Below are 26,368 nucleotides of genomic sequence, written 5' to 3'. Positions count from 1 at the left end.
ACTTATGCCTGTACTTACAGTCTCATTCTCTTAGTATTTCTCGTAGCCATGCGGCACGAGTTACGATCCAAGCCGCCAGCACCGAAGAGGCCCGCGGCCAGCACACGCGCTACTACTGCGGCTTCTACGGCCGCACATCTCAGCTGGAGCTCACCAACTTAGCCATGCTCGGTGTTCACGCACTGACCCAACGCTTATTAGCGGGGTCTTCACCCGCCCCATCTGCGCCACCGCAAGCTACGGGCAAGCTACATCAAGCCCTACACACCCGACGCCTGCCATAGGGGCATCCTAACCTTCTTTGATCCCTTGATCTATCAATCTCTTTTCCCTCTTCGTCACCGCTACACAAGTCTCTCTCATGGATGTCTCTCCTAGTACTGCCCCGGACATCCTGTATTCGTCCATCGATTTGGTTATTGACATGCTTCTCTTCTTATGTTCTAAACTCGCCCAGCACATAAGTATTTACTGCAGCTATGATGTACTTTAGCTGCATTATCACCGCCCTCAAGGGCAAATGAGATAGTCCAGTGGCTTAACCTGGGATAGGATCTCCCGAGATTGGGGCTGCACCCACTCGGCGGGGACTTCGATTCACAGGTCCTGCCCTTGGACTTCGATTCACGGCTCCGATGCATACTACTGTACAACACTTGCTCCATACGAGAGCACAGGTATTCGGGTGGTTTCGTCTTCCATGAATCCTACAACCGATGGAACCATTTTTGCAATGGTATCACTTTATCTTCTCTTCGGGTGGAGGTAAGGAGGAGGCCGTTACAGCATTACAGGGTTATCCGATTGGCCTTCCTTAAATTTTTCTTTTCTTGACCTTATCGGGCCCCTTATACGAGGACACTCCATTAGCCACACCAGTCTTCCTGCTCACCTCATGTATTAACGGTTTTTCTTTCCCACACAGTCTATTCATACCATCTTGCTTACGACCTCTTTATACAGCTGACATCTGGAATCCTGTACTCACAAGTATCGGCAGTACGATAATCGCACCTGGGAGGTAAGTCCGATACATGAAGGGACAGGGCTTTAGAGGGATATAGATGGAATCGGCGTGTTCACATATCGGCTACAGATAGAACAATTTTAACTTGGTTATATGAAGGTTATAAATGGATATAGTCTAGATGCTGGGTCCTATATCAAACGAATGTACAGAGAAGCTGGCTTGATTCGGGCATTACATTGGGGTGTATAACACAACACATAAATAAATATAAATTCACAATTTAAATTATTTTACTTCAAAGAGTCTACTTTCGCTTTATCCATTTAACGACTTACATATGGGGTTAGACCTTCATAAGGAGGGTTTACTTTACCTCAACAGCATCTAGGGTACATTATGTCCGATGCCTCTCTTACGGTTTGCTTTCCTTCCAGAAATGCTACACACACATATTAGGGCCGAATATTTACTGGTCTCACATGCTTGGATTATGGGGAATATGGGATAATTACTGTGATATTTACACACTGATCCAGATATGCTCCTCCGTACATGGGATAGGCTCATCAGTACACTGGATATGTTCCTCATTGGCTATGCTCATCAGTACATTGGATCCTAGGTACATTGCTAGGCTCATCAGTACATGAGATATGCTCCTCTGTTCATTGCTATGCTCATCAGTACATGAGATATGCTCCTCTGTACATTGCTATGCTCATCAGTACATTGGATATGCTCCTCTGTACATTGGCTAGGCTTATCAGTACATTGGATATCAGTACATGGGATATGCTCCTCTGTACATTGGCTAGGCTCATCAGTACATTGAATATGCTCCTCTGTAGGCTCATCAGTACATTGGATATGCTCCTCTGTACATTGCCTAGGCTCATCAGTACATTGAATAGGCTCCTCTGTAGGCTCATCAGTACATTGGATATGCTCCCCTGTACATTGCCTAGGCTCATCAGTACATTGGATATGCTACATTCGAGATGCTCATCTGTACATTGGCCAGGCTTGGGCATATATATATAATTAGTGCGCAGTACCCATGCAGTGGGTTGTTGTCTATGCTGAGACAAAGAAGTTATCTGTACCTAGTGCGCAGTACCCGGGCAGTGGGTTGCATATATAGTTGGAGCGCTGTACTCGTGCAGTGGGTTGCATATATATATTTGGAGCGCAGTACCCTTGCAGTGGGTTGCATATATATATATTTGGAGCGCAGTACCCTGGCAGTGGGTTGCATATATATGTTTGGAGCGCAGTACCCGTGCAGTGGGCTGCATATATATATATTTGGAGCGCAGTACCCGTGCAGTGGGTTGCATATATATATTTGGAGCGCAGTACCCGTGCAGTGGGTTGCATATATATATTTGAAGCGCAGTACCCGTGCAGTGGGTTGCATATATGGGTTGCATATTTATATTTGGAGCGCAGTACCCGTGCAGTGGGTGGCATATATATATTTGGAGCGCAGTACCCGTGCAGTGGGTTGCATTTATTTGGAGCGCAGTACCCGTGCAGTGGGTTGCATATATTTGGAGCGCATTACCCGTGCAGTGGGTGGCATATATATTTGGAGCGCAGTACCCGTGCAGTGGGTTGCATTTATTTGGAGCGTATTACCCGTGCAGTAGGTTGCATATATTTGGAGCGCTTTACCCGTGCAGTGGGTTGCATATTTGGAGCGCAGTACCCGTGCAGTGGGTTGCATATATCTGGAGCGCAGTACCCGTGCAGTGGGTTGCATATATATATTTGGAGCGCAGTACCCGTGCAGTGGGTTGCATATATATTTGGAGCGCAGTACCCGTGCAGTGGGTTGCATATATATATTTGGAGCGCAGTACCCGTGCAGTGGGTTGCATATATATATTTGGAGCGCAGGACCCGTGCAGTAGGTTGCATATATATATTGGGAGCGCAGTACCCGTGCAGTGCATATATATATTTGGAGCGCAGTACATATATATATTTGGAGCGCAGTACCCGTGCAGTGGGTGGCATATATATTTGGAGCGCAGTACCCGTGCATATTTGGAGCGCATTACCCGTGCAGTGGGTTGCATATATCTGGAGCGCAGTACCCGTGCAGTGGGTTGCATATATATATTTGGAGCGCAGTACCCGTGCAGTGGGTTGCATATATATTTGGAGCGCAGTACCCGTGCAGTGGGTTGCATATATATATTTGGAGCGCAGTACCCGTGCAGTGGGTTGCATATATATATTTGGAGCGCAGTACCCGTGCAGTGGGTTGCATATATATTTGGAGCGCAGTACCCGTGCAGTGGGTTGCATATATATGGAGTGCATTACCCGTGCAGTGGGTTGCATATATATGGAGCGCATTACCCGTGCAGTGGGTTGCATATATTTGGAGCGCATGACCCGTGCAGTGGGTGGCATATATTTGGAGCGCATTACCCGTGCAGTGGGTTGCATATATATGGAGCGCATTACCCGTGCAGTGGGTGGCATATATTTGGAGCGCATTACCCGTGCAGTGGATGGCATATATTTGGAGCGCATTACCCGTGCAGTGGGTTGCATATTTGGAGCGCAGTACCCGTGCAGTGGTTTGCATACATTTGGAGCGCAGTACCCGTGCAGTGGGTTGCATATATATATTTTCAGTATATTTATTTTCAGTATATTTTCATTACACTGAAGCGATTCAGCGCGAAAAGCTATCAGTGCCTGTGCATACCCATGCAGTGGGTGGCATATAAGTGGGTAGCATATAGGCCGCAGCTACAGCACTTGGGGGGAACCCGCGATAAGCGAGGTTTCGCTATCCCGGGTAGTGGAGGGTAAGCACAGCATATGAGTCAACGACATACACCTTTACATTGCTTAGGAAATTGGGCATGTCACCTTGCTTGGACGGCAGGGAGGCCAGGCCATGATCTTCACAGCAACGTACTGCTGATGAGAGGACACATCCTTGAACGGGATAGGTCCAGCGAGCAAGGGAAGCTGTTACGGCAACCCACATTCAGAGAGGATGGAGAGGCATATGCTGTGCACCTGATCATGTGGTGGTCATACCTGATTGGTTATTCTGCTCAGTTGATGACAGTTGTGATGTAATAGTGCTGTATGGCTGCGGCCTAATAAATTCCACACTAGTTGAAAACGCTTGTGTAGTGTCTTTGTGTTCAGGAAAGGGGGGTAGAGCACCAAGTGCTGAGTGCACGATTTGTGATATTTAGGAGTCCCGGTCTAATTTCGCTTTTTTTCAGAAGGCATCTTCTTTTATTTCCCTCCTAATGTTTTTTACCATAATCGTCCTTCTTTCTATCATTATTATTGTATTTCATTACCCTGCCTTTCCCTTTGTTTTCCTTATCCGTTTATTTTGTTAATCGTTGATTTAATAAGTTTTGTTCAGTGTCCATCTGTTTTTTATAACCCATAGAAACATAGAAATAGATGGCAGATAAGGGCCATGGCCCATCTAGTCTACCCACCCCAATGACCCTCCTCTACCTTTCTCTGTGAATAGATCCCACGTATCTATCCCATTTGGCCTTAAAATCAGGCACACTGCTGGCCTCAATCACCTGCAGTGGAAGACTATTCCAGCGATCAACCACCCTTTCAGTGAAAAAGAATTTCCCCTGTATTATTTGTAAATTGAAAAATTTGTTAATCGCTTAGATATTTGAGTAAGCGATCAATCAAATACTTAATAAACTTGAAACTTGATCTGCATGTTGCAGTTTGGTGAATTCGTCGGACGGGCTCGGATCAGGCAGGTAAGTGCATCTAGCCCTTAGTAATGCCTAAGTCAAGGGGCTCTCCGATGCCTAATGATGCCTATCTGAAGAGTAAGTGTGCTTGGGGAAGAATATAGGTGTGAATGACTTAGGCGTTGCTAGATGTCTGAGTTAGGTACCTGACCTAATGTACTTGTGCTTACCTCGAGGATGCCTAATCACGCCCAGGCACCGTTAAGCAGGTTAATATAAAGGACACTTAGCAGTTGATTGACAACCACGCAGAGCAACGCCTACAATGCAGGCACACATAGGTTGCATTTATATCTATTTATTTAATTCATTTTCGATCCCGTTCTCCCCAATGAGCTCAGGATGGGTTACAGGTTAGCATAGAATCTGGTTTTAAGTGCCTCCAATTTTAAGTGTTACCATAATGCTCTATAACTCTTATGATCTATTAACAAGGTGGCAGTAATCAAATAAAAATGTGCCTTCTCCACTGCTTTAAGATGATTCTCGGAACGGTCCAGTAATGTGTTATTCTCATAGCTCCAGAGAGCCTATGTGCCTTTATAAAGTAGGTTTATGCTTTAATCCCCTATAGTGCACAGCCATATTCCATATTCCCTAGCCATATTCATACAGGCTTAGTTTATAAACTATAGACCAAAATTCTATATATGACACAGAGAAAAAAAATCAGCACTGATCAGCACAGCGCTTAACGCAATTCTATAAAAGTTACAAGCACCACTTTATAGAAAGCTCCTAACAAGTTGTGCATGTAACTTCTAATTAGTGTCAATTATTAGGTGTTAATTTCTAATTACTGGCGCCAATTGGCTTGTTAAACTTGGTGCTCACATATTGGCTGTATGCATGCAACCTATAGCGCCATATACAGAATTTTCTAAGGGTCACCCAAATTTAGGCTCCAATCCCAGATCAGTGCCAAAATAATTTGTTAAGGAATGGCAATGATTTAATTATTGGCGTTAACAAGCACTTAATTGGCATGAATTGTGATTTGCGCACAGATTTGCCTGCGTGCAATTCTGTAACAATGGGTGACTAATTGGATTGTGCAAATCTAAAAATGGGGAATGGCCATGGGAGGGGCCTGGGTGGGACCTGGGCATTCCCAAAAGATGCACACATTGCTAAGGAATGTCATGGATCTGCACCCAATATGCGTGCCAGGATTCACACCAGCTTTCAGCTGGCGCAAGTCCTTGCGTCCAAAGCTGCGCACTAAATTCAGCGCTCAGCACTATTCTGTAGAGTGCTCATCCTGAAGAGGAACTTCGAGCACTGAATTTCATCAGCACCCAATTTTCGGCACCGTGTATGGAATCTATTCCATAATACGGCATTGAGTGCATCTGGTAGAGCTATAGAAATAATAAATTGTTGTCAATGTGCAGTTAATGTGTGGAATTAGGCAGCTGTGCAACTATATTAAAGGGTTTTGAGGAATCCTCCCAGTTCGGCAAGGTAATCCACTTGTTACTGAATTTTTCAGCGATGTTATATTAGAGGGTGTGGCATTGGACTGGAAGTATTAGCCAACCAGTAAATTTAACCATGGGACTCCTTTGCTTTTAAACCTTCACTGGCTTCTGGTTTATCTCAGGATTCAATTTAAATGTGCACGCATTACTTTTTGAATCCTATATGATATTTTCATTCCTTTTGTTCCTCTGGTATGGAATGTTTGTAGATTCTCCTATGCAAGAGGCACTCAACAATTCAAACTCTTCCTTCCTTCAAGAAAAGGAATTAAGAACTTCAGCCAATCTTTGATTTTCAAATTCTCTCAATTATGGAATGAACTTCCTCTAATTTTGAGGGGTCCTAGTCCTTTTCAATTTTTCCGCAAATCTTAAAAAATATTTCCTATTTGCTAAACACTTTGGAAATTAGTCCCATCAAAATTCTTGATTGTTTACTTATTTGGTATTTTTTAATTATTGTTAACCGAGTCGAGCTTCCTTTGGTTGATAACTAAGCTAAGTTTTAGTTTAATTTATAACTACTGCACGCCAACTGCACAGTTTTGCCAGATTCTATCTATTGCACCTAAAAGATTGGCACCAACTAGTGCAATGCTAAGCACAATTCTATAAAAGTTATATGCAAGTGATAGAATAACACAGCGTGATAATTTTTAGGCACGCCCGTTTAGGTCAGGTTTTTCTTGGCCTAAATTTATTTATTTATTCAATGTGCCTGTGCCTAAGTTGTGTAAACACTGGCGCACATTCTATAAACTTGCACATAACTTGAAACGACGCCCATGATTCACCCCTAATCATGCTCCCTTTTCAGGTGTGCACACTGAAATTGGCACATGCATTTTACAGAACTGTGCATTCCAAGTTGCACATGTAACGTTACACGTACTGATGTGTGCACAGAACGTTAGGCGCTATATATAAAATTGGGGGATTAGGACCAGATTCTATATAATACACCTAAAAAAATGGGCACCAACCAGCATGGCACTTAAGTCCTATAAAATTTATGCAAAAGTTATAGAATCACGCTTAGCACAGGTTAGTGCCAGTTATGTAACATCATTTTTTATGCGCAACCAATTTACACCAGGTTGGTCTTGTCCTAAATGTATGCTTATAAGTTGTGTGCGCATCAGTGCATATTATATAAACTTGTGCATAACTTGACCCACCCCCAAACCCCGCCCCCTTTTCAGATGCACACACTGGAACTGAAGCATACCTTTTACGGAATCATGCGTTCTGAGTTGTGCGCATAACTTTTAATTAGTGTCAGTCATAAGGTTTTAATTACCAATTATCAGCACCAGGTAGGCCAATTAACATGTACATCGGTTACTAGCAACAATGTATGCGCACCACTTTAGGTACCATGTATAGAAGTGGGAGGGGGGGAAATGCCTAAATATAGGCATGCAATTGAGCATGTGCCTAAAATAGGGTCATTTGGGTTTGTAAACTGCTTGGCTTAATTGTTAAAATCTGGTTTACTACTTGAGTTCTAGCTAGGTTCTTGGGACCCGGGTTGGCCACTGCTGGAAACAGTATCCTGGGCTTGATGGACCTTCGGTCTGACCCGGTATGGCAATTCTTATGTTTAGCCTGCTTACAAGTAGATGAAGCGATTTGCATTTTACAATTGTTGCTTAATTACAATAACTATTAATAAATGACTTTAACAAGTGCTAATTGTCATGAATTAGGAGCTACATGGATGCTAATCTACGTGCCTATTCTATAAACAGCAAGACTAATTTCTATAGCACGCATCTCCTAAGGGGGCATGGCCATGGGAAAGGCATGGATAGGGTTACCAGACGTCCAGATTTCCCTGGACATGTTCTCCTTTTGAGGACATGTCCTGGGGTCCAGTTGGCTTTTCAAAACCCAGCACTTTGTCCGGGTTTTGAGAAGCTTGGAACAAATCACTGGCGGGTAGGAGGGCATCCGCGCATATGTGGATGCCACGCAGTGACATCACACGTATGCACGCGTGCATGTGATGACATTGCGTCACATCTGTGCACGTGCGGATGTCCTCCTGCTCGATGAGAGAAGGCAGTGGGGGGCAGGGGTGGGGCTAGGGTGGGTTTGGGGGTGGGGTTGGGGCATAACCGGGCGTGGATGGGTGTAACTTGGCAGGCCTGGGGGGTGGGTTTAGGGGGGCCGGATTTTCCAAATGGAAAATCTGGTGACCCTAGGCATGGGCAAGTCAGGAACAAGCCCAACATTTAGGCATGGTTTTACAGAATACAGTCAAACCTCAGTTTGCAAGTAACGCGGTTTGCGAGTGTTTTGCAAGACGAGCAAAACACTCTCGCAAATCTTGCCTCGCAAACCGAGCGTTGACTCGATATGCGAGGCATCGCCCCAAAAACCGGCATCGCCACCCGCCTAAACCCTTACCGCGACTGGGCACCAGCACGCAGCACCAACCCACAGGACGTGCCGGTGCCCAAAGAGCCTGCCGCCTGCCGCTGATTCTGCTGGGCAGGGCCGCCATCAGGGCAGTACTACCAGTCCTGCATTCAGGGGCCCGGAGCTGACAGGGGGCCTGGGCTCCCCCAGGGTCCTAGGCAGTGTTCTAAGGCAGGGGCGCCAGTAGCTCGCCAAGGCAAAGTGAGCTGATCACCCAGGACTCACTTTGTCTTGGCGATCTAATCTATCGGGCCGATTAGTCTTCCTCTCCCCGACATCAATTCTGCCGTCGGAGAGGAAGTTCGGGCCAGCCAATCGCTGCCTGGCTGGGCGGAACTTCCTCTCCGACGGCAGAATTGACGTCGGGGAGAGGAAGACTGATCGGCCCGGAGAGCATGCGTCAGCATCGGCTTTGGGGCCTGTTATCCATTGGTGGGTCCTGTTCCCCGATGGCAGCGGCAGTGGCAGTGGCTTGGGGAACGGCAGGGAGAAAGAAAGAAAGTGGGCAGGCAGGGAAACAGAAGGAAAGAAGAGAAACAGAAAAAAAGAAAGAAAGGTCAGGGAGAGAGGAAGAAAAAGTTGGGGGAGGGAATGAGGTGTGGAGGAGAGAAAGCATACAGGCTGATAGAAGGGAAGAAAGATTGGATGCACAGTCAGAAGAAGAAAGTGCAACCGGAGACTCATGAAATCACCAGACAAGGTAGGAAAAATGATTTTATTTTAAATTTAGCAAAGTGGAGGCAGTATTACCACAGTTTTCAAAGGAATTTGCCCAAATAACTTAATAGTTAACTGGGTAAATTCCCAGAGATGAAAACTTCCCTTCACTTACTATGCACAGTTCTGAATTTATATCTGCTGTCTATATTTTACAATATGGTCCCCTTTTACTAAACCGCAATAGTGGTTTTTAGCACAGGGAGCCTATGAGCGTCAAGAGCAGCGCTGGGCATTCAGCGCAGCTCCCCGCGCTAAAAACTGCTATTGTGGTTTAATAAAAAGGATGGAGGGTATATTTGTCTATTTTTGTATGGTTGTTACTGAGGTGACAATGCATAGAGTCGTCTGCCTTGACCTCTTTGAAAAAAACCCAGAATAGGAATGATAATTAACATTTTCTCAGTGTATAGTGTGCTTTGTGTTTTTTAATTTTATTGTTGGTAGATCATTTTTACTTGGTCATTTTAAAGTAGCTCACAAGCTCAAAAAGTTTGGGCACCTCTGAGCTAGAGCGTTGAAACTGTGTATTTCTATTTTATCCCCCCTTTTACAAAACTGTGGAGCGTTTTTTAGCGCCAGCCGTGGTGGTAGCAGCTCTGTTGCTCAGAATTCTATGAGCATCAGGGCTGTTACCACTGTGGCTAAAATCCACACTACATTTTGTAAAAGAGTGAGGGGTTAGTTTGTGATGACATATTCCATACTAGGCGAAGGTGTTTTCTGTGTTCTGTGTGTTCGAAAGACATGGTTTTCTGTTAGGATTGACGGTGTAGGATTGATTGGTCTGGCTTGTTTAGTTTTACAATGGGTGTATTGATGTACTGCTCACTGCAATATGTAAGATGCTGCCTTTTCTTAGGTACTCATGTGTGATGTGTGGTTTGTTACTAAAAATCATGTTTTTCTTACAGATGGGGGGGTGTCCAAAAATGATGGGCCCCGGGTGTTACATATGCTACGTACGCCACTGTATGTAAAGATACCAGAAAGCTAGCGTAGCAAAAACTTTAAGTAAATTGTTATTCTTCTAAGTTTTGAGTATTTAACCCTCCCACAATCTCACGGGCACTCGTTTCAAGTTTCAAGTTTATTGAGATTTTGATTTAAACGCAATATCAAATATTTTCAATGCATATAACAATTTGGGGAAATAAATAAAACCATTTGAACAATAAACATACAAACATATCCATGGATGATTAAAATTACATAAGGAATACAAGGATAAACTACATTTGTTTAAAAATGCGTTCTCCGCGCCTGCTCATAAATTTGTTGACTGGAAGGATCCAGCAATGTGGCCAGATGCCATTCAGGACAAAGACAGAGAAAGAATTGTGCAATTTGGATTAATGATGGAAGATGATTTAAAGCAAATGGCACAGTCTATGAGTAAGGATCTTGACGGACATTCTTTTTATGAATATCTCCTCTATGCCAAATCACCCAATGGACGTGAGAAGATTTTACGGGACTGGCTTAGGTGGAGCATTAGCAGAAAAGTATGTGTGTATTCGGCCCATGGAAGAAGGGGGGGGCGTTGGGAGGGGGGAAGGGGTGCATGGGGGGCCTAATAGGATTGCTCAGTAAGGGGCCCAGAAATTTCTGATGGCGGCCCTGCTGCTGGGCCTTGAGCATCTGCGCATGCTCAAGGCCTTCTGGCTCCCGCTCTCTCTGAGATTCTAATGAGATTCTCAAGCCAGAAGGCCTTGAGCATGCGCAGATGCTCAAGGCCCAGCAGAATCAGTGGCAGGCGGCAGGCTCTTTGGGCACCGGCACGTCCTGTGGGTTGGTGCTGCGTGCCGGTGCCCGATCGCGGTAAGGGTTTGGGTGGGCGGGGAGCGATCCCAGTTCCAGGGAGTGGGGTGGGTGAAGCCGGTTCTCGGGGGTGGCCTCGAGGTGGGGGTGTCTTTTTTGGGATGTGGAATGAATCGCCCGCGTTTCCATTGTTTTCTATGGGGAAATGTGCTTTGATATACGAGCACTTTGGTTTACGAGCATGCTTCTGGAATGAATTATGCTCGCAAACTAAGGTTCCAATGTACTTATATTTATTCAGCTAAATGCCAGAAGGTAGGCATGAGCACTTACATCAGCCTTTACTGCTCCTTGTGACTCAATCCTCCATTGTCCCAGCTACGTCAGATAGATTGTGAGCCCACCTACAGAGTTAGGGGAAATATGCTTGAGTACCTGATTGTAAACCGCATAAATAACTTTGATAGGCAGTATATAAATGCCTTAAATAAATAAATAAATGCTCATGCCTAAAATTAGGTGTGAGATTACATACTTTTTCGGTATGTTACCAGACTATCTTGCCCCTCATTTTCTCTTGAGTCACTCTAACAAGAGTACACGTAGGATTAACCTGTTTAACTATCCATCTATTAAATCCTGTCAATATAAGAAGTTTCTTGAGAGAACTTTCACTTTCCAGCCGCTAAATTGAATACGGGGCTTGGAAAAACTATGTTGGAGGCTACTTCTTATTTTGATTTTAGAAAACTGTTAAAGACTATTTGATAGGTTGACGACTTAATACATGCCGTGTTTTTATAAAAAAATATCATGTTTTAACTGATCTATTCCAATTTTATTTGCTTATTTTATATCTTATGTTATTCCTATTCACACTGTATTTATTAACTTTCCGCTTCAAACTTTTTGGTATAGCGGTATATAAAAAATAAATTCTTATTCTTATTCTTATTATACTTAAGCTAATATTCTCTAATGGCACCCAGAACCGTCGTTATAGAATTTGCACTTAGCGCCCTGCATCCTGGCGTCTATCTTTAGGTGTCATTTACTGAATTTAGCCTTTAGTGCCTCCTAAATAGAAAGTGGTAAGTGCTCCCACGTTAACTCTTTGCGGGTACCACACCTAAAAGGTGCAGTGTTAAATCTTGCTTTGCAACAGATTCTAGTGCAGTTTTAGTAAAAGGGCCCCGGTATTTCCTAACCAATAGGTATGCATGACCAGTTTGAATGTTGTTCAAGAATTTGCTTCAGTTTCTTTTTCCGAGGGTGAAATGTCAACAGCTATTTTGTTTTATAGGGGGACAACTTTGGTGCACAACAACCAAGGCCATTATTGAGGGCGAAGAGCTGCTTGCTTTTGTTGTGGATTTGGATTCAAGACTGCAAGCTGCTAGCCAGATGACTCTCTCAGAGGGCATGTACCCTGCACGCCTACTAGACTCAATACAGCTGCTTCCTCAACAAGCTGCTATGGCATCTATTTTACCAACAGCTATTGTCAACAGTGAGTGTCAAATAGCATGGGAAAATGTTTCTGAATCTGTATAGAGGTTTCAGAATTAGAAAAACGGTAAATGAGAATTTAAAAGATGTATTTCCATAATCAGATCAGAAAACAACAATCATGATTTGGCCCAGTGGCTTTGCACTATTGATTTGGATATAAGGTTACCAAGATGTCCGGATTTCCCTGGACATGTCCTCCTTTTGAGGACATGTCCAGGGAACTGGACGGCTTTTCAAAACCCGGCACTTTGTCCGGGTTTTAAAAAGCTTCCAACAAATCGCCGTCGGGATGCCCTCCTGCCCAATGAGATCAGGCAACAGGGGGGCGGGGCTAGGGCAGGATTGTGGCAGGACTGGGACATAAAGGGGTGGGAATGGGTGGAACTGGGTGGGCCTGAGGGGTCCGGATTTTACATTTGAAAAACCTGGTAACCCTATCTGGATATGACCTGATGTCTTCTGTTCCACAGTTCATCTCAGGATGTTCCAGTAGTATCATTTGAAGTCCTTGAGGCTGGGGTGGGGAGGGAAACGTCATGAAGGGTAATGTGTATTAAGGATGCTTAAACTTAGGTGCTAACTGTGAGCACTGACTTATAGTATAGGAACACTTACATGACTGTATAATGTCACAAATTGGTATTTACTTGCATATGTGGTAGGAACTATTTTATAAAACTGCTGGTCACATGGCATGCAACAGTTAGTGACTGTATAACTGGATAGGCAAAATAAAAAAAAGCGAGTACAAAAACAAAATAGAAACAGATCTAACATCAAACAATTCTTCTCAAAAATATATATCTACTGTAGTACAGGTGACACCTTAAAACCCAGGAAGTATGTTGTAACAAGTGACTGAAACTAACCCAGCCACCTCATCCAGGAAATACTAAACACCTCCTGTGTGAGCAGGCAAAAATCTCAGCACCCAACTACCTCCCTGCCAGAAATGGATAGGTGGTATAAAAGGGGCAATCACTGGCATAAAAAAACCTCCTCACCCAAAAACCTTGAGTGGCTTTGGCAATGCAATTCAATCTAACTTATCTGTTACAGGAGATCTGTCACACTTACGGTGGCTAGCGTTTCACAACCTAGTTGCCTCGGGGTGTGGAATTAACGTTCCTTCCTGTCATATCATATGTTTGTAACAGCTCTTATGCATATTCTGAAAAATTGGAAATCATCCTCGCTACTTGACTACACCTTTTGGTGGAACTCTTTGAGCATGTATCACAAATTTGAATCTTATGCATATGAGAAAAACATGATTTCTCGACTCTCCACAAACATGGTGCAAAATAAATCACCTTGGTCATTCTTAGATTCATATGTTCATTCTAACCAATAGACACTTCTGCCTCTCTATCTATCTATCCCTCTCTTTTTCTTTTTCTCCCTCTTTCTTTCCCTCTCTCTTATTTCACTCTCCCTGCTTTTCTGCCTTTCATATATCTTCTAATAGCAGTTACACATACCCTAGATTCTTTTTATTAATCTGGTTGTAAGTAAATGATTATAGATATGGACTTTTTCTATACCATTGTGTCTTATTCAGATTTTGTGTGTTTGAACTGCTTTCTGTAAATTTCTTATAATATTCAATAAAAACTATTGAACTAAAAAAAAAAAAAAAAAATTTATTTAAAAATCGTATCTTCTAATAAACTTAAAGCATATAAACTTTCACACAAAAAAGGATCACCTGTATTATCAAGCATCCAAAAGGACATCTTCAGTCTTCACAAAGATGGCTGCCTGACGCCAAGGGCTTTATTGAAGAAATATTTCATACAATATCACGATGTCACTTCCAACAGGTAGGAGCTATACAGTTTCCTTTAGGGATATACAATGAGCAAAGTCACTTTTTTTACTTTTACTGTGCTCACACAGGAGTTGTTTAGTATTCCACATATGAGGTGGCTGGGTTAGTTTCAGTTACTTTAGGGTTTAACAATACATTTCCTGGGTTTTAAGGTGTCACCTGCACTAAGGCCCTCTTTTACTAGGGTGCGCTAACCGATTAGCGCGCGCTAAACGTTAATGCGTGCATGTTAGTCTGTGGATGTGTTAGTGTTTAGCGTGCGCTAATTCGATTAGCACGCGCTAATCGGTTAGCGCACCTTAATAAAAGAGGGGGTAAGTGTTTAATTGGGTGGAGCATGGGTGTGTCATGGACATTCCATCTAGCAGCTTGCCGTGGGCTTTTCGTAAACTGTCATGCCTAAGCAGTGGCATAGCGGGAGAAGGGGTGCCCCCTCCCCCGTCTTCGTCTCTGCTCCCTGCGCCTTCTCCGATCCCGCCTGCCATGCACGCCCCCCTTCCCTTCCCCTGTACCTCTAGTTGAAGTTGTTGCTTGTGGCAGTCAACAACATGCTCCTCGCGACGCCATCGACTCTCCCTCTGACATCACTTTTTATGCGCAGCACCTGGAAGTGACGTCAGCAGGAGAGCTGACGGGGTTGCGAAGAGCACGTTGTTGACCGCCGCGAAAAACAACTTCAACAAGAGGTGTGGAGGTAGGAAAGAGGGACACGTGCATCGAGGAGAGGAATGGGAAGAGGTGGGGAACGGGGGCAGAGAGGAGAAAGGGTGCCAGTGCCCTCACCAACATGGCACCCGGGGTGAACCGCCCTTACTACAATCCTGTATCCAGGTTTTGGTGCACCAAAGCAGCTTTGCGCTACTATTATAGATTGGGTTAGTAGAACCTTAATAAACAGGATGGAGTCTGTCTAGAGCAGGTGTCAACAACCTGCGGCTCGTGAGCCACATACAGCTCTTCTTGCACGTGACTGCAGCTCTCCAGGCCCTGACCTTTTAATTTCCCTCCCAACCCCACCAACCACCCCCCTTCCCCCAGACCTAACGAGGTACCTGGTAGTTCAATGGGGGTCTTTGTGGCAGGAGCGTGGCTCTTTCGCTTTTGCCTCCTCAAAGCTGCTTTCTAAAATAGCTGCCGCGACCTCTCACAGCTGCTCATGACATTTCCCGTAGTACTGCGAGCTGCTGCAAGAGGTCATGGCAGCCATTTTAGAAGGCAACCGTGAGGAGACAGGTGCAGGAGGGCCACGCTCCTGCCAGAAAGACTTACGCTGTGACCACCAGTTATCTCAGTAGGCCCGAGGGAAGAGGGAATCATGGGATTGGGAGTAGGGTTACCAGACGTCTGGATTTCCACGGACATGTCCTCATTTTGAGGACATGTCCAGGAGTGCAGACAGCTTTTCAAAACCCAGCACTTTATCCAGAGGGGGAGATAAGGCTGGAAGGGGAGATATGGTAGAGATATTTTAAAATCTCTATGGCATAAACACACAGGAAGCAAGTCTCTTTCAATTAACAGGAAGCTATAGAATGAGAGGACATAGGATGAAGATGTAATTTGAGGAAATACTTCTTCATGGATAAGGAGGTAAATGTGTGGAATGGCCTCCCGGCAGAGGTGGTGGAGATGAAGATTGTATCTGAATTCAAGAAAGCATGGGATAAGTACATAGGGCTCTAAGGCAGAGAAAGGAAAGTAGATGGTATGGATGAGCAGACAAAATAGACAATATGGTTTTTATCTGTCTTCGTTTTCCTATGTTTCTATATATCTGCTTGTAAAAGGCCTCATAAAATTGTGTCGCACATAAAAGAATCCAAAACAACATGGGGGATATCAAAAATTATATAAACACCCAGGGATAGACCAGTACAATTTCACAATAGCAAACCCCGCATGTAATGCAATTTCTTCTCACAATATTTTCTAAGATTTGGGGCATCTTTTCATTCATCCAAGGATTGAGGCACTGTAGATAAGACACTTTTCCTTGGCTTTCTAAGGCAGCAAATGCGAAACATGGCTCATGTTAAAGCTGGGGTCAACCCTTTGATAGCTTTCGCAAGATAAGAGTTTGAAGGGGTTTGGGGTTTTTTTCACTTTTTTTCATGTAAAGCGCACTGGTAAAAAGTTCATGTGCGATGATATGAATATGCTATGCACCACTGGTAAAATGTTTTCACCGTATGGCGTCCTGTGAATTATTTATGAGCACATTAAAGAATGTAAAAAAAAAAGCATGTGCCTTTATGTGATCCAGGTGTGAGAGTGCTCAGTGTGCACAGACACAAAGCACACACGTAACTATGCCTAGGGTTACCAGATTTTCCATCTGATAAAAGAGGATGTGTGGCCCCTACTCCGTTCCACCCCTGGGTCGTCCACCCCAAGTCTGCCTTGCTCCGCCCCAGCCCCGCCCTGTTACACCCCCCCCCCCCCAAATCCAGCCCCACACATCATCACGTTGCATGCACAGATGCACTCCAGCACCGGAAATGTCCAGGGAAATCCATACGTCTGGTAATCCTAACTATGCCTTCACTTCAGTCAGATGCATTTACAGTAGCTCCTCAGCTGGCGTAAATGCACACAGATGCACTTTAATCACAATTTCTATAGGTTTAATGAGCCAATTTTGTAAATATCCACCTTTGTGCCTTTAGTCTGTACAAATAGCATAGTTACATAGCTTTTATCAAAACTAATTTACATATTTTGTAAGGTGCCTACACCCACCTTGGGTCCCATCGGCTAATCAGAAGTGAGGATCTGGCCAAGCTTAGCCCGCTCTGTGTTCCTCCCCACCCACTCTGCACCCTTCCCTGCCCCCTTTGATGATGTCACCGAATATGACATTGTGACCCTGCTTAAGCCCTTTCCCATTTGCACAACCCCACTCTAACCCTGCTTTATGTGTATAATTTTGCCTCTTTTTTGCTGAACGCCAACCCAAACATCAGGAGAGAGTTGGTGGGGCTTGACCGGATCTTCATTTCTGGTTGGCTGAAGAGGACATAGCCATTTGTCAAAATATGCAAATTAGGTATGGCAAAAGCTATGTAACTCTACTGCTTTCACATAAAGACACCTACGTGGTCTCCTATTCTGGAGTCCTGATATTATATTATCCTCTGAAGGGGTAATTCAATAAAGTGAATATAAACATTTGTGCACCACTTACATGTAAACTATTTTCACATGGGCAAGTTAATGCCAACATTACACCTATGTGGGTGGCTGTTAAGATATGTCGTTTTAGCACATGTCCCATTTTATGCAATGAGACCTACCCCCTCTTTTACTAAGGTGTGCTATGCTTTTTAGCGCGTGTTAAATATTAGCGTTAGCTAATCACGCACTAAACGCTAACATGTGCGTGTTATCCTATGGACACCTTAGCGGTTAGCGCAAACGTTGGTTTAGTGTGTGCTAAACGCATACTAAAACGCTAAGCGCACCTTAGTAAAAGAGGGCCCTGGTTACTTATAACTGGAATTAAAAGTAAAATAACATATCTAAAAGGTAGCCCACACCGATTCCTCCCACCCCCACCAAGTGCTATTCTATAAACACATGCTTATCTTACATAGCGAATATTTTATACTCAGGCGCACATACAGACAGAATCCTGTCTCCAGCATTTAATCACAAGCACTTGCCTGGGGTAAGTGCTTATGCCTAAATTACAGCCACCTATTTCACCTATTACACTAGCATTCTATAAAGGAGAGTAAGTGCCTAGTTTCCTTTACAGGATTGGTGCCACCTAAGTACCTTCTGAACCAGGGGTGCACTGGGCCCCACCTGGGCAATAAGGCTCGTGGACCCTGCCATTCTGGGCAATAAGGTTCTTGGGCTCCAACCCCTCCAAATACCTATTTCTGTAGCAGAATGGCAGCGACAGTGATTCCCTACAGCTGCCTGCTGCTGAGCATGTGGCCTGCTCTCTGCTGCATGCAGCCCTTGCTGAAGTAGGAAGTTACCTTGGAAGGGGCAGAGTAAGTTGAGAACAGGGCACAAGCTTGACAGCGGACAGATGGTGGGAAAAGCTGGGCGCTCCTACTGCTCCGGGCCCTTGGGCGCTACCCAATTACCTATATGGTCAGTCTCCTCCTGCTCTGGATGGTTAGATGTAGGCACACTGTTTAGAATTACCCCCTAAAGGTCAGAATCTTTATAGGACTCCTACATTAGGTACCATTAGGTGCCCTAATCAAGGATGCCTAACTTTGGATTCTGATATCAACTTTTTTTTTTTAAATGGTGCAGTAATTGACAGTGCCAATGAAAAAAAAATCAAATCACCAATTAATAGTTCAGTGCAAAATTCTTAGGATGCTTAATGATGACCATCTGAAAAGTAGGAGTAGTTAGGGACAGAGAATAAGCATTGTTTACATAGGCGTTACTAGACTTAGGCCAAGTAAAACCTGGCTTAATATACCGGCACCTCTCTCTAGGATGCCTAGAGACACTTAAGCTTACCTAAGCATGCCTAACGGATGAATGACAACTGCAACGAGCTGTGGCAATAATGAAGGCACGCTTAAGCACTGTTTATAGAACCTGGGCCTAAGTGACTAGATTAGCATTAGACTTTCTAAATAGGCACAAGAAAGCAAAATAGAGTAGTTTGGGCCAGATTCTCCAAATGGCACTGTAACTGGCAGCCACCTTACAAAAGCAGCACCGATTATGTACCAATCACACAACGGCGCTGTTTGGAGAATCGCGGCGATGTGAAAGGTAGGCACTGAAAATGTAGGTCAGGGTTTTAAAGGCCTATTTCTGGCACCCACCTTTCATGAGAGTGGACGTAGGTGTTGCAAAGCACCTCCTTAGTTGGGACAACGGCACCATTTTTGGAGACACCTGTGAGTGCCTCTATTTTTTAACAGCGATTTAACTGAGAGGAGTAGAACGGGTACAAGTGGATCGATTTTTCGCTCCGTCAAAAATTACAAAGACTAGGGGACACTCGATGAAGTTATAGGGAAATACTTTTAAAACCAATTGGAGGAAATATTTTTTCACTCAGAGAATAGTTAAGCTCTGGAATGCGTTGCCAGAGGATGTGGTAAGAGCGGATAGCGTAGCTGGTTTTAAGAAAAGTTTGGACAAGTTCCTGGAGGAAAAGTCAATATTCTGTTTTTGAGAAAGACATAGGGGAAGCCACTGCTTGCCCTGTATCGACAGCATGGAATATTGCTACACCTTGGGTTTTGGTCAGGTACTAGTGACCTGGATTGGCCACCGTGAGAACGGGCTACTGGGCTTGATGGACCATTGGCTATTCTTATATTTCAATTGACGTAGCCGATTACTGTGCCGATTGAACCAATTAAAACAATTAAATTAAGACGTGGTAGGGCGCCGACGGATGCCTAACTTACAAAAACAATATTAGAATCAGGGCCTTACCGACTACACATATTTTAAAGAGATCGACCAAACACTAAACCCAGTAGAATGCTGTTTATGAAATGCTTAGCCTTGCTGGGGAACTATTTGTTTACTATAGATCAAATATGATTGCAGACATAAATCAAGCTTAAAAAAAATTATTTTTAAAATTCAGATCTTAGCACTTGCTAAGGCCTGGGCAGATTTATTGACCTTCCTCTCCATTATTCTTTGCCTGAGACTTAAGGGCTCTTTTTATAAAGCCGCAGTAAGAATTGGCCATTATACACCCTTAATTATGTGATTCCTTTTCGTGTAAGGTCATTTTTACTGTGGTTTTATATTTATTTCATTAATGGTCATTGCACTAATGTTGAAAGCAAAAGAAGTAGCACCTCAAACATTCAAATTATATTTAACAAAAAAATCTCTTAACTTATAACAAAATAGTGCTCAAAGTTGTTTGAGCAAGAAGTGCAATGATCGAGAGTTCTATCCCTGGTGTTTGGTCTGATTTTGAAAAACAACTCTGAGCACTATTTTGCTAAAAGTTAAGAGATTTTTTTGAAATATATAATTTGAATGTTTGAGGTGCCACTTCTTTTGCTTTCAGTTTTCCTATTTCATTGAAGTGGGTATTTTGTACCTATTGTGTATACTTCCCTGATTTTTGGGATATCATGCACTAATGTTGCCATTAGAGTGTGGCCTTTTAAAAAAATTCTTCGGGATCACTTACCACCACCTATTTTGTAAGCAGTAAGGGTTCTTATGTAATCCATGCGCTAACCAGTTATCACTCACTAATGTAGATGCACCAACTGGCTAGTGCAGGAGTGCCCATTCTCCACTTCTGACACATCCCCTCATAAAAAGAAAAAGGTTTTTGTTTTTTTTTGCTGTGTTAGGTACACATAAGTGCCTAATGCAGCACAGTAAAACGACCCCTAAACCGGGTGCCAAAGCTATTCAGATCTGCTCGTTTTAAACATTGTCAAACTTAGCAAGAATAGTGCCAACCTAATATAGAAAACCTTTAATGTTAAGTACTGTTACTAATATAGAAACAAATTTGGGCGCCAATTCTAGACCTTTTGGTGTCACCTTACAAACAATAAAGTACTTCCACTATTTCATCGTATTTGTCTGTTACTTTTGCAGTTCGCTTATCTATACAATTACCTTGAGCAACCTAAATGACACCTATGTTAATTAGTAATATCACAATGACATCCAAGAGTTATGGCCTATGCATTATGTATTTCGTATTGTGCATTTTGTATTCTGTATTCTATATGCTGCATTATGTATTATGTACTTTTATTTTATTTTTCTCAATGGTATAGTATTATCATATTGCTTTCCTTCTTGTGATGATGTGCTTTGGTTTATTATGTTTATTTTTGTATCACACACTTTGTACTTTGTACCTTGTATTTTATCTTTTTGAAAATTAATAAAACTTGATTGAAAAAAAAAAAAGAAATATGATGGCAGATAAAGACCAAATGGCCCATCTAGTCTGCCCATCTACAACATCTACTATCTCCTCTCCCTAAGAGATTCCATGCAGCTGTCCCATGCTTTCTTGACAATATTAATGCATACAAGTGAGATGTTCTTTCATATTCATTAAGAGTCTCAGAAAAGTTCTAATTTCTTAATTCCTAATTACAACACAGCATGCAGATACAGACAAGTAGCCTATTTGGATTTAATGGTTCTTTCTTTTGCCAAAATTATTTAGGGGGGTTGATGGATGAGAAATATCATAAGAACAGCCATACTGGGTAAGACCAATGGTCCATCTAGCCAGTATCCTATTTCCAACAGTAACCAATCCAGGTCACAGTGCCTGGCAGAAATCCAAATAGTAGCAAGATTCCATGCTACCTATCCAGGGCAAGCAGTGGCTTCCTCCATGTCTGTCTCAATAGAAGACTATGGACTCTTCCTTCAGGAGCTTGTCCAAACCTTTCTTAAACCCAGCTAAGCTAACCGCTGTAACCATATCCTCTGCAACGAGTTCCAGAGGTTAATTATTCTTTTAAAAAAAGTCCTCCTATTTGTTTTAAAAGTATTCCCATATAATTTCATTGAGTGTCCACTAGTTTTTTTATTTTTTGGGAGGATGAAAAATCAATTCATTCTTATCCATTCTACACCACTCTGGATTTTGTAGACCCCAATCATATCCCCTGTGGTAAGGTCTGGGTTCACTTTTCAAAAGGTAGGAAGAAACTGCCAAAGAACCTCACCTGGATCTAGCACCAGTCTCAATTGGATGAAAGTTTCTAGAACCTTCTCAGATCTTGTTCCAGCTCAACATGTCTCAGGTTTAGCCCTGTAATTCCTTTAAGAGGTCTTTATTTCCAGGTACCTTTATACTCAGGGTGAGGTCATTCCAATACCCATCCCTTTGTCAGAAGTTCACTTTGTACAACACAGCCTGTCTTTCTGTGATCTCTGTGGTATCACATCCTTGATTGCTTTAAAAGTATAGTCCACTTAGCTTCATTATCATATGCAAATGAGCCCTCTTAACTTCCCTTTCTAGCTCTTGTATTCCTTCTACTAAGAGCAATAGGGGTTTCTATTTGGTTATCTGCCTCCACACCCTGAATGACATTCACTCTTCACCGATTCACCTCTTATGCCATCCTCTACCCCCAACTGAAAACCAAAGGAAACATTTAACACAAAACAATTCTGATTTCTACCTTTTCCCAGCATTCCTGGAATAACCATGCAATTTATCTGATGAATCAATGCTGGCTTAGTACCCTCTCTAACACTACTCTAATTATAATACAAACAGAGAGCTAGAAAATTTGCACACTCCCTTCACTCCCTGTTCTCTACTGGACTTCGCTTCTATGATCAGTCATCTGGTAACTTTATCCATTCTCATTATCCAGAATCACTCAGGGTTTGTAAAACCATATTTCTTCCATGGATTTCTTCTCACTTCAGGCAGGCTTTTTCCCTTCAGGCTCAGGCAGTTCCAGGCACATCCCTTCTCTCTCATCAAGTCCACCTGCTTTTGAGAACATAAGAACATAAAAAATTACATTACATTACATTAGTGATTTCTATTCAGCTTGTGCCTTGCGGTTCTAAGCGGATTACAAATTAGAAGATATCTGGACATTACCGAGAGAATTATATAACAATGATTCATGTACATTACATGATACAGTTGAGAATTACAAATTAGAAGATATCTGAATTTTTCCAATGGAATTACATAGTAAAGATTCAAGTACTTACAGGATACAGTGGAGAATAACAATATATTCGGGTAACAGAAGAAGATTACCTAACATTGAGGGAAGAAGTTTATTGGATACATGTGGTAGATGCTTATTTAGGAATCTGAATATTTTTTGGTAGGTATGGTTCGAGGGATTGACTAATGTGTTATTCACGGGGGAGAAAGCATGTACGAGTGGGAGGAGATTATTAAGTAATAAAATAGCCTTATTGGGTCAGACCAATGGTCCATCAAGCCCAGTAGCCATTCTCATGTGGCCAATCCAGGTCCCTAGTACCTGGCCAAAATCCAAGGAGTAGCAACATTCCATGCTACTGATCCAGGGCAAGCAGTGGCTTCCCCCATGTCTTTCTCAATCACAGACTATGGACCTTTCCTCCAGGAACTTGTCCAAACCTTTCTTAAAACCAGCTATGCTATCCGTTCTTACCACAACCTCTGGCAATGCATTCCAGAGCTTAACTATTCTCTGAGTGAAAAAAATTTCCTCCTAATGGTTTTAAAAGTATTTCCTTATAACTTCATTGAGTGTCCCCTAGTCTTTGTAATTTTTGATGGAGTGAAAAATCAATCCACTTGTACCCGTTCTACTCCACTCAGGATTTCGTAGACTTCAATCATATCTCCCCTCAGCCATCTCTTTTCCAAGCTGAAGAGCCCTAACCATTTTAGTCTTTCCTCATACAAGAGGAGTTCCATCCACTTTACCATCTTGGTCGCTCTTCTTTGAACCTTTTCTAGCACCACTATATCTTTCTTGAGATAAGGAGACCAGAATTGAATGCAATACTCCAGATGAAGTCGCACTATGGAGCAATACAGAGGCATTATAACATTCTTAGTCTTGTTAACCATCCCTTTTTTTAATAATTGCTAGCATCCTGTTTGCTTTTTTGGCCGCTGACGCACATTAGTCAGAAGGTTTCATCATATTGTCTACGATGATACCCAGATCCTTTTTTTGGATGATTCTGGAATAGCTCCACCCAGGAACCTGGATGACTTCAAGTACTTCTATTGAACAATCCCTCTTCTGGAGACTACTGGAAGGCTCTATCTCTCTTCCCCCAGAAGATTCTGGTCCAAGTCTTCATCCTAATTCCCCAAGGTCCCAAAGAACAACTCTCGGTCCCTACACTTCCTGGGAAGCGTAATTTTCCATGAACACAAGTCTGGCCTTCTCTAATCCTCCTGGAAACAGATCCCCCAGTGGACTCTGGGCATATCTCACTTCTATCTCACCCATCCCTGGTCATGGGCTCCCTCCTGTGGACACTGCATTATATGACAGGCCTCATAGCCTGTCACACTCCCCTCAACCTCTTTTCCAAGCTGAAGAGTCCTTATCTCTTTAGTCTTTCCTCACACGATAGGAGTTCTATCCCCTTTATCATTTTGGTCAATCTTCATTGAACCTTTTCTAATTTCACTATATCATTGTTTAGATACAGTGACCAGAATAGTGCATAGTGTTGAAAGTGAGGATGCACCATGGAGTGATATAGAGGCATTATAATATTCTCAGACATATTTAACATCCCTTCCCTAATAATTCCTAGCATCCTACTTGGGTTTTTTGTTTTGTTATTTATTTTTGCCACTGTCACACACTGGGCAGAAGATTTCTTGGGTGCTGACTCCTAAAATGGACCCTAGCATAAAGTAACTGATTTGGATTATTCTTCCCAATGTGGATCACTTTTTATTTATCCTCATTAAATTTCTTCTGCCATTTGGATGCCTAATTTCCTAAGGTCTTTCTTTGACAAATTTGAATAGTTTAATCACCTTACTTGTTCAAAATTTAAAGAGCAAAAATACACACAATTAAAAAGGTGCTATAATCTCTCCAATATATTAGTTGTGCAAAATAAATTGCTACGTTATTTTCTTAATTTGGGGGTCAGCTTCCCACAATGTTCTCCCCTCCTTTTTCTCAAAGATGGCACACAGACTTTAAAATGGAAAAGCTGTGTACTTATCTCACGAAATGACAGCAAATCAAGGTAAAGATTAAGATGGTGCCGAGGAAAGACGCCTAAACAAGCCACGCTACTCGTTTTGTTATTTCTTTTTAGTTTTCTCTAAACTGACTTGTTTTATTAATTCTTAGTTTTCCCTAACCGACTCCACCATTTCGGTCACGTGTCTCAACGAATCCTCTTTGGCGCCTAGCCGACTGTTTGCCCACCTGGGCCAGTCGGCAACTGTTCTTTCTTCCTTCACACGCCATGGCAGAGAGCTGCACGCTGCGGCATAAAACCAGAGTCAAAGTGCTACGGAGGCCGCTGCCACCTACAGTGGCGTCGCTCTCCGCCTCCACCCACGGCAGCGTCGCTCCCCGCCCGATCACCACCGCCACCTGCAGCGGCAACGATCCCCACCCGAACGCAGCCGAGAAGCAGAGGGACCAAGGCCAAAGCTGGAGAAGCGACCGTGCACCTGGGAGCCACAGCGGAGGGCCCAACCCGGAGAGCGCCGCAGAGGATACTGCCTGAGCCTCAGCGGCACCGATCTCCACAAAAAATAAAATAAAATAAAATTCTTCGCAGAGGAGAGGAGGACTGAGGCAGCGGCCCCTGCCCATCACCTCGGGGACGAAACTCGCAGAAGGCCCAATCGATGTTGCAGAAGTAGCATCAGAGCATCTCCACAGTCCAGGACACATCTACTCGATCTAACTACCTCAAACTTATACATTATTTAACCTTATTTTGGTTGCCCTGAGCAACAGATCACCCTGAGCAACAGATTTCAGCTCCTACAAGAAAGACCTGCCAGCGGAACTCAGGAGGATATTCAGGAAGACTTCCAAGAGTGTAATCTCGAAACCTGGCGGATGACCCCCAACTCAAGAAGCAACGAATCAGTCCCCCCCCCCCCAAGAAGAAGCGCAGAGTGGTCATCATTGGGGACTCCATGCTGAGGGGTACCGAGGGACCGGTACGCAGACCAGATCTACAAGCAAGAGAGATCTGCTGTTTACCAGGAGCCAAGATCAGGGACGTGACTACCTGTATTGGAAAAATAATCAAGCCCCAAGACCACTACCCAATGCTTCTCATCCATATCGGGATAAACGACACCGCCAGGAACTCACCGGAGAAGATACAGGAAGACTTTAAAGCCCTAGGAGAAAAACTGAAACAACTTGAAGCGCAGGTGGTCTTCTCCTCCATCCTACTGGTAAGAGACAAAGGAAGAGCTAGGAAGAACGAATCAAGA

The 26,368-nt window shown here is 43.3% G+C and overlaps 1 protein-coding gene across 6 annotated transcripts in view; it reads left to right on the top strand.

Moving 5' to 3' along the window:
• Positions 1-26,368, top strand: part of ZFPM2 (zinc finger protein, FOG family member 2) — an 869,848-nt gene that overhangs the window by 829,903 nt on the left and 13,577 nt on the right. For all 6 annotated transcript variants that reach the window (XM_033933812.1, XM_033933814.1, XM_033933811.1 and 3 more), the window contains one exon: positions 12,424-12,630. In XM_033933812.1, coding sequence (XP_033789703.1) covers positions 12,424-12,630 — 207 coding nt within the window. The remainder of the gene's footprint in view (positions 1-12,423; positions 12,631-26,368) is intronic.

The sequence above is a fragment of the Geotrypetes seraphini genome, chromosome 2, assembly GCF_902459505.1.
Source record: "Geotrypetes seraphini chromosome 2, aGeoSer1.1, whole genome shotgun sequence".
NCBI lineage: Eukaryota > Metazoa > Chordata > Amphibia > Gymnophiona > Dermophiidae > Geotrypetes > Geotrypetes seraphini.
The sequence above is the reverse complement of the archived record's forward strand: the minus strand, read 5'-3'. Positions and strand labels throughout refer to the sequence as shown.